This window comes from Capra hircus, chromosome 21, assembly GCF_001704415.2.
Source record: "Capra hircus breed San Clemente chromosome 21, ASM170441v1, whole genome shotgun sequence".
NCBI lineage: Eukaryota > Metazoa > Chordata > Mammalia > Artiodactyla > Bovidae > Capra > Capra hircus.
In genome coordinates, this window is record NC_030828.1 from 27,958,679 (window position 1) to 27,968,594 (window position 9,916).

The 9,916-nt window shown below is 46.6% G+C and overlaps 1 protein-coding gene across 1 annotated transcript in view; it reads right to left on the bottom strand.

Annotated features, from left to right (window-relative positions):
- FAM189A1 (family with sequence similarity 189 member A1) overlaps window positions 1-9,711 on the bottom strand; it is a 242,703-nt gene extending 232,992 nt beyond the window's left edge. The window contains exon 1 of the mRNA XM_018066510.1: window positions 9,493-9,711. Coding sequence (XP_017921999.1) covers window positions 9,493-9,711 — 219 coding nt within the window. The remainder of the gene's footprint in view (window positions 1-9,492) is intronic.

Sequence of the window (9,916 nt, forward strand, 5' to 3'; positions counted from 1 at the left end):
CCTTGTCTCCTATACATTCTAACTCAGTCTATTTCTTCATTTATTTGCTATTGTTTTCATTTTTCTCCTCATCCTGTATTATTATTTTTGGGCTATGGTAACCACTTGGTCTTGTGTCCCTTCTGCATATAATTTAGTCTACCATTCTAAAATTCATTTTTTCCTAATTCTTTGCTGATATCAATCTGTTCTCATTTCATAATTTTCTGTTATCAAGCCATGTTTTTGTAGTTTCTAAATTTACGCTGGATGCTACACTTTCAAATTGTTTTTTTCTTTAGTTTATCTTGAAATATTAGTTTATGATTTTTTCTGGTGTGCTCTCATTTTCTATAGTACCATTATGTTCATTTCATCATTCTTTTCTGAATCAATTTTGCATAAGATTAGATCATATTTCATTTTTTGTTCCCCATGTATGAATGAGGTAGATTTTCCTGATCCGGGAAGAGAAAGCTCCTAAAGAATAAAGGTTGAGCTAGGACAGCTTTGGGCTTCCCCAGTGGCAAAGTGGTACAGAATCCAACTGCAATCCAAGAGCCTCGGGCTCGATCCCTAAATTGGGAAGATCCCTTAGAGAAGGAAATAGCTATTCACTCCAGGGTGATTGCCTGGAATATCCCAGGAACCAAGCAAAATGGTTGCCTGGAGGACTTACAAATAGCTGTGAAAAGAAGAGAAGCGAAAAGCAACGGAGAAAAGGAAGGATATAAGCATCTGAATGCAGAATTCTAAAGAATAGCAAGAAGAGATAAGAAAGCCTTCCTCAGTGATCAATGCAAAGAAATAGAGGAAAACAATAGAATGGGAAAGACTAGAGATCTCTTCAAGAAAATTAGAGATACCAAGGGAACATTTCATGCAAAGATGGGCTCGATAAAGGACAAAAATGGTAGGGACCTAACAGAAGCAGAAGATATTAAGAAGAAATGGCAAGAATACACAGAAGAACTGTACAAAAAAGATCTTCACGAACGAGATAATCACAATGGTGTGATCATTTACCTACAGTCAGACATTTTGGAATGTGAAGTCAAGTGGGCCTTAGAAAGCATCACTACGAACAAAGCTAGTGGAGGTGATGGCATTCCAGTGGAGCTATTTGAAATCCTGAAAGATGATGCTGTGAGAGTGCTGCACTCAATATGCCAGCAAATTTGGAAAACTCACCAGGGGCCACAGGACTGGAAAAGGTCAGTTTTCATTCCAATCCCAAAGAAAGGCAATGCCAAAGAATGCTCAGACTACCACACAATTGCAATCATCTCACACGCTAGTAAAGTAATGCTCAAAATTCTCCAAGCCAGGCTTCAGCAATATATGAACCGTGAACTCCCTGATGTTCAAGCTGGATTTAGAAAAGGCAGAAGAACCAGAGATCAAATTGCCAACATCTGCTGGATCATGGAAAAAGCAAGAGAGTTCCAGAAAAACATCTATTTCTGCTTTATTGACTATGCCAAAGCCTTTGACTGTGTGGATCACAATAAATTGTGGAAAATTCTGAAAGAGATGGGAATACCAGACCACCTGACCTGCCTCTTGAGAAACCTATATGCAGGTCAGGAAGCAACAGTTAGAACTGGACATGGAACAACAGACTGGTTCCAAATAGGAAAAGGAGTACGTCAAGGCTGTATATTGTCACCCTGCTTATTTAACTTCTATGTAGAGTGCATCATGAGAAACGCTGGGCTGGAAGAAGCACAAGCTGGAATCAAGATTGCCAGGAGAAATATCAATAACCTCAGATATGCAAATGACACCACCCTTATGGCAGAAAGTGAAGAGGAACTAAAAAGCCTCTTGATGAAAGTGAAAGAGGAGAGTGAAACAGTTGACTTAAGGCTCAACATTCAGAATACGAAGGTCATGGCATCTGGTCCCATCACTTCATGGGAAATAGATGGGGAAACAGTGGAAACAGTGTCAGACTTTATTTTTGGGGGCTCCAAAATTACTACAGATGGTGACTGCAGCCATGAAATTAAAAGACGCTTACTCCTTGGAAGAAAAGTTATGACCAACCTAGATAGCATATTGAAAAGCAGAGACATTACTTTTCCAACAAAGGTCCGTCTAGTCAAGGCTATGGTTTTTCCAGTGGTCATATATGGATGTGAGAGTTGGACTGTGAAGAAAGCTGAGCGCCAAAGAATTGATGCTTTTGAACTGAGGTGTTGGAGAAGACTCTTGAGAGTCCCTTGGACTGCAAGGAGATCCAACCAGTCCATTCTGAAGGAGATCAGCCCTGGGATTTCTTTGGAAGGACTGATGCTAAAGCTGAAACTCCAGTACTTTGGCCACCTCATGCAAAGAGTTGACTCACTGTCAAAGACTCTGATGCTGGGAGGGATTGGGGGCAGGAGGAAAAGGGGACGACAGAGGATGAGCTGGCTGGATGGCATCACTGACTCAATGGACATGAGTTTGAGTGAACTCCGGGAGATGGTAATGGACAGGGAGGCCTGGCATGCTGCAATTCATGGGGTCGCAAAGAGTCGGACATGACTGAGCAACTGAACTGAACTGAACTGAACTGATCCCGTGAACAGATGAGTTTAGCAGGTTACAGTCTGTGGGGTCGCAAAGAGTCAGATCCACACACACAGGACATCTTCAGCAGCTGGGCTCCACCGATCTTAAAGACTCAAGAATGAGATCTCTTCGTAACCACTTATTTGCTTCTCAGCATTCAATCCAGAACCTGAGGACACTCATCCCCATCCTGGCCCTTTGCTCCAGCTCCAGACCCTGCAGCCCTTGTTTCCAAGGCCATTCTCTCTGCCCAGGATCTTCTGCTGCTACTGGAGCAGTTTCTGGGAGTCCCCCGACCTGCAACATCCTAATCTATGCCTCCTTGCTGCTGGTGTTCCTGTCCTGCTCATTTTGGTTTCTGTTTCTGGTCATTCTGCTCAGGGCGAGGCACTGACCTTGTAGGAGGAAGAACTCACCGTGTGTTTCTCAGATGCTCCCAGGTTTGCATCTTCGTCCCTGCAAGGTGGCTGTTCTTACCCCCAACCAGAAAACCCAGAGCACCTCTCCAGCGTCCATCCACTTTTCGGGGTGAATAACTTGCGGTGATTCGGGGTTCCCATGGCCTGTCAATGCTTTCATTCACTCCCCACCACCGCCTGCTGTCTGTCTGCAGCTCTGGCTGCCAGTGGACTGGCCGCATCTATGTCCTGACTTGTAGCGATCGCCCATCTCTTTCATTGATGTGTCCTCACTTAGGTTTTTCTAGGATGATCATGTGAACTGGTTTAGTTTTCTGTTTTGTTTTGTTTAGGCCACACTGTGCCACATGTGGGATCTTAGTTCCCCAGCCAGAGATTAAACCAGACCCCAGCATTCGCAGCATGGAGTCTTAGCCACTGGACCACCAGGAAACTCTCATGAACTAGTTTTCAAAAAAAGTTTAGGGGAGACTGAAAATCTGCTCCCATAAGAGATGTTCTGAAAGGTGTAAGACAAAGGACAAAGAAACGAAAATGCAACTGTGTTCCTGAACTGGAAGCTTCCATATGATAAAACTGTCAATACTGCCAAAATTGTTCCATCAATGTAACGCAACTGCAATCCAAACCTTAAACAGGTATTGCTGGAAACTAGACACAGACATTTTAAAGTTAATACAGAAGAACCAAGGCACTTTAGGGAAAGAAGACAGTATGGAGGGAGACGCCTGACCAGATAGTGAAATTTACCAGTATGTTGCCTTAACCAAAATAATGTGGTGTGTGTGCATGTGCGCATGCTCAGTTGCTGAGTCATGTCTGACTCTATGCAACCTCATGGACTGTAGCCTACCAGGCTTCTCTGTCCATGGGATTTCTCAGGCAAGAATACTGAAGTGGGTCACCATGCCCTTCTCTAGGGGATCTTCCTGACCCAGGGATGAAACCCTGGTATCCTGCATTGCAGGCAGGTTCTTTATCACTAATGCCACCCGGGAAGCCCCTTTGTTAACTATATATGGTGACAAATGTTAAGTACTCTTATTGTGGAGATCATTTTGCAACACATAGAAGCACTGGATCATTATGCTGTATGCTTGAGACTAGCATAGTATTGTATGTTAATTATATCTCAATGAAAACAAAAATAAAATAGAGTAAAACTGAAGAGAATCCCAAACAGAAGCACAGGTACGAGTAACTTGGTCTGCAAGCAAATAAAGTTAGGTGTTTTCTTTCATACTGTTGTTGTTTAGCCATTCAGTCGTGTCCAACTCTTTGCGACCCCATGGACTCCAGCATGTCAGGCTCCTCTTTCTATGGGATTTTCCAGGCAAGAATACTGGAATGGGTTACCATTTCCTTCTCTATACACACAAAAAATTCTGGATGATTTAAAAATTAAATGTAAAAAATAAGATGAAAACATAAGAAGGAAATGTGAAGGAATGCTTGTATGACCTCTGTAATGACAACCCTCTTTACTAAGAAAAAAGCCCAGACACTGAGGAAAAGAAAGCTAACATATTTGACTACATGAAAAGTTTTAAAATTTTATATACAGCAAAAGACACCAAAAATTAAGCCACATGAGAAATGAAAAACTGCAAGAAAATATTGGATTGGCCAAAAAGTCCATTTGGGTTTTTCCATATGATCTTATGGAAAAATCTGAATGAACTTTTTGGTCAATCCAATACTTGAAAGGTATCAGAGAAGTAACCACGGAAAGTCACATCAAATGAAAACAATGAAATATCTTTTCCATCAGATGAATAAAATGTGAAGGAATGCTAATAGCCTGGGCTGGCAAGATGATGGCAAAGGGGTAGTCTTATGCAATGTTTCTGTGGGCAGGGATGACTACAATCCTTCATAAAATGACTCTGGCAATATCTAATGAAATACCAAATTGGAATCCCCTCCAACTAGCCATTCCACTTTGGAGAATGTATGCTCAGAAAACCAGCACTGGCCTCTAAGGCTACATAAGCAGCATGGTTGTGGAGACACAGAACTGACACAACCAGGCTACTCCCCAAAGGAGAACTGAATAAATTATAAAATGCACCCTATGGATTCTCATGTAGTCATTAACAATGACAGAAATAGAATAATCAGTATGGCTGGGCATATTTATTACACACAAAATAAAACATAGTCAGAGTAAGTGGTGTGTGACATAATCTTTTCATTAAAAATGTTAAAAGAAAAGAAACGTTCCACACATTACATATAAATCCTAATATTTTTGTGACTGTAAAGCAAAGTGTAGAAATGTCACATGAAACAACACTGCTAATGCAGGTCACCTGTGGGTACAAAGCTGGGACAGAAGAAGGCACTGTCGTCATTTTCTTTACACCCTTCTTTGTTTTCAGTTACTGCAACAAACACCTGTTGCTTTGGAGTATGTTGTTGCTTTTAAAGGAAAAAGAAAATACACACTTATCTGGGCATCAACAGTCAGCTCGTAACGGTTATGTCTTTATCAACACATGTGACTGGCCATGTGGATAATTCACAGGGTACTCGGTTGTCTCTGATGTCTTGGGAGTAAATAACATGTCAAAGAAAAATAATGAGGCTGTTCTGTCAAAGGTTAACTCTAATACTCCATGAGAGACAGCAGAAGTGCTGGAGACTTCCTTCCCCTCCCCTTTAATTCCATTTTTTAATATTTAAATTACATATACAAAACTGTTTAGTCTGTTCTATGATATAAAGTTCACTTAAAATAAGACTGAATTCATTGTGGACTTCCCTGGGTGGTCCAGGGGTTGAGACACAGTGCTTCCACTGCAAGGGGCACAGGTTCAATCCCTGGTTGGGGAACTAGGATCCCAAATGCTGCAAAATTTTTAAATAAATGATTAATTTGCTGATCATTAAACACACACACATACAGCCTTTGTACTCTTCTAAACTGTTCCTGTAGATCGTTGTCTCTCAAAAGGGGCCAAACATTTATCCCTGGGGAAGCCAAGTCACCCAAATGGAGGGGACCTGGGACATGACAGCCACTTGAAGGCACGTCTCCGAAACAGCACTGCTCCCCCAACCAGACCTGCTGTCCCCTCCCCTGTTTCCAGCCTTGCCAAGGAGCCCCCAGGCCTCTCCCTGACCCTTAGACTTTCTCAATCTCTGTAATTTCGTGCTTCCCCAAAGTTCTCTTGCATCATCGCCTTTCCACACATATTTTGTGCTTTTCCTAAGAAACAGGTGTTTCTTCCCTACAGAGGCTTTACCTTTGACCCTTCACAGCCAACTCAAGTCCAGCCCCTTCAGCCACTGCTTGGGGTTGCTGCTGCTGCTAAGTCACTTCAGTTGTGTCTGACTTTGTGCGACCCCATAGACGGCAGCCCACCAGGCTCCCCCGTCCCCAGCTTGGGGTTGGGGGTGGACAATTAAAGTCTTATGGCTAGAGCTGTGGCCTCAAGTCAGAGCAACTAAGTGCAAATCTGACACTGGCCACGTGTGACCTTGGGTAGACATGAAATTTCATTTTATGTGCCCACTTGACTGAGGGATGCCCAGACAGACATGATAACATTCTTTTGGGGTATGTCACAACAAGGGGGATATCTCTATAAGAGATTAGCATTGCATCAGGAGACTGAGTAAAGAAGGTCACCTTTATCCATGCAGATGGACCTCATTTAACCCAGCGAGGACCTGAACAAGACAAGAGAGGCAGAACTAGGGCAAATTCATGGTCTCTGAGCTGGGATACCCACCTTCTCCTGCCTTGGACATCAGCACCACTGGTCTTCAGCCTTTGGGGCCAGAATGGAGACCACATCACTAGCCCTCCAGTTTCTGGGCTTCTGGACTTAGACTGAATGATACCAACAACATGCCAGAGTCTCCAGCTTGCTGATATGTGTGTATATTGGCTGTTTCTCTGGAGAGCCCCAACTGATACAGCAAGTTCCTTAATCCAGCTCCCCCTCGGTGCACTCTGCACAAGCTGCCAAGACTTCTCAGGGTGTAGGTCTAGCCCTGACACAGCCTCAGTTCTGTAGCACCCCGCTAGCTAAGGCCAGTCGGAGGTCCAGTCCCAGTGCAGGAACTGCACAAGAGTGGTGGATGAAATGTGCTATCACAGCACAGAAAACACAGTGTAAAGGCTGGCACACCGTACATGCTCAATAAACCTAAGCTGTTTTCTTGGTTGTTCTTTTTCCTTAAATAGAGGGATTATTTTTACATTGGTTCTTCACCAGGGACACACCACAGAGAAGGCCTAGTACCCAGAAAGTGTTGAAGAGCCCATTTTCAGGAAAGGCAGCCACAAGTCATGTAGAGCAGATTTTTGTGAAAAGTCAGGCATCCTGGTCACCATCTTAAGACAAAAATGTCCTTGCAAGGTGGTTTCCACAGTGGGCGGGCAGGCAAGCGGCCAGTGTCACTGCCCACAGCTGCGACAACATGCTGACCTGTCCCAGCATTGCTGGAACCATTCACCGTCTGTGCAAAGGGGTATAGACTGTTTAGAAAAAGTTTTAATGCATTATTGACCAGAGACACATTAATATGTATTTTGTTATTCAAATGTTATTGACTGGAGTGTTTCAATACTCACGTAACAAATCACTGGCCAAAGGCATTAGTTTCTGCAAAAATCTTCAAGTCAATGAAAAGTTAAAGGTGCTTGTGGCAGATTCAGTTTGAAAAAAACCCATGAGACAGGAGGTGTAAGGAGGTGGGAAGAGTGGGAGGTAGACCCGGGGCACAATCTACCACCTCTAAAATAAAAGCAGAGGATGTTGCCCACTGTTCTCCCCAGAGCCTACAGGCAGGTCTGCACACACAAGACACATGCAGAATTACTCTGAATTGCAGGATATTAGACTACGAAGTTATAGTTGTGGAAAGGAATAACCCTGGGAATGCAAGCTGAATTAATAGTTTACATATTTATTTAATGGTTTAGACTAAAATGCACTGAATGTACATTTTTCAAATAAACAGCTTTTCTACCATGTCTGATGGCTGTTTCCCCTTCCAAGTTCATTATTAAGAGGCAGCTCTTTCTCTATGCTCTTTGGAAGAACCAAAGCCGCAAAGCTAGAAGACCCGGCCCATGGAGAAGCCAAGAGCAGCTCGTTTACCAAGCTGCCACCTGTGGGCCACACCAGACACAAACTCAGACCACATGAAAAAAATGCACATTAAATCATGCTGAACACTGAGCCACAGATGTGTTTGAAGGCTGTATTTAGGGGCCCCCTTTTGAATCATGACTCCTGGGTCTTGCTTCCAATCCCCTCTCTTTACTTTGAGCACTGGGAGTCTGAAACTCACGCTCTGTTGTTCTAATCAGCTCTCCAAGACTCACTCCTGGTCTGAAATAAGCTCTGGAAATTCACACATCCGTTAGGATGAACCATAACACTTGTATCCATCAGGCTGTCACTGAGTCGGTTCTGCTTCGATCTTATCTTACAAGGCCTGTAGCAGACTTGGAGAACAAAGGCCATTACAAAAGAACAACAAAAGCGGAGATAGAATTTTTAAATTTCAGAAGTCAAGGACAAATAGCAAACATTCGTTCCAAAGCCTTGGTTTGGATTTTTGGAGATGGAGTTAAAACACACCGAATTTACTGTTTAAACCTATAAAACATACTCTGGCACCGCAAAGCCTTGGTTTGGATTTTTGGAGATGGAGTTAAAACACACCGAATTTACTGTTTAAACCTATAAAACATACTCTGGCACCGCAAACCAAATGCAGGTACAGATGTCAAGTGTTTTCAGAACAAGGGCTTCTCTTTATAAAGAATATTTGCTCAGCATAGATCTTTCCTGTTTCCATATACTCACTCTTGTCAGTCACTGGCCTCTCTAATTTGGGGTCAACAGCCTGAAAATCTGTCACCTCCCGGCGAGGAAGCTCACTAAACACGCCCTTCTCCCAACGCGGCCCGCGGGCCGCCTGGCCAGAGGCACTGTCCACTGCGCTCGCAGAGTAATCCCCACCACACGCGGGGACGCGCCACGTACGGTACGCCGAGCGGGTGGGCTGCCAAGGCGGGTTAGGCCGGTTCCCGCCGTCAGGACTGACCCGCGACCCGACGGCACGCGCCCTGCGCCGAAGACTCCAGCCGCCGAGGCCAGCCGCGCGGAGCCGCGTCTCCGGACCGGGCTCACACGCCGCTCCCGCCCCGCTCGGCGTCGCCCAGAGCCCCACCACCCCCGGCGGTTCCTCGGCCCCGGGCGCAAGGGGCCTCAGGGCCCAGCCGCCAGCCCCGCCGCCCACCCTCATCCGAAGGCCCCTCCAGTGCTTGAGGGCGCCCGGGCTCCTGTCTTCGCAAAAAAGTAACTCCGGGACCAGCGCAAGGGGAAAGGGAAAGCGACGCTCCCAGGGCGGCAAGCGGTGAGTCGGGTCCCCGGAGTTCTCCTGCCCGAGTTTTAAGCCGCATCCCGGGCTATGGCAGCTCGCCCGGCAGCTCGCACGCCGAACTCGGCGCCCGCAGGTGGTGGGCCCGCGTCCCCGGCCCGCAGCCCCCGCGCCCTGCGCCGACACTCACCGAGAAGCCGGCCCAGAAGGGGCAGGAGTGGCGGACGCGGGCCGACGTGGTGAGCGCCAGAGCGGCGAAGCTGACGGCCACGATGAGGCATCCGAGCGCCATCTGCGTGGCCCCGAGCGCCAGCACGATGCGGGAGCGGCCCGGGCACTCGCGCAGGCGGGACAGGCTGCGGGGCAGCGCGGCCGGGCGCGGCGCGCGGGGACCGCCAGCCGGAGGCATCGCGCCTGCACGCCTCACCCGCTCGCGCCCGGCCCCGCGCGCCGCCCCTCCTCACCAAGGGTCCGAGGCAAGTTGCACCGACTAAGGGGTAGGCCTCCCCCCGGGTCGCGGGGGCTGCGGCGGCCGCGCGCGTGGAGCGGGACGGGCGGGGCGGGGAACCGGACGCCCGCAGCCGCCGCCGGTGCCCGCGCCCATGCCGCCGCAG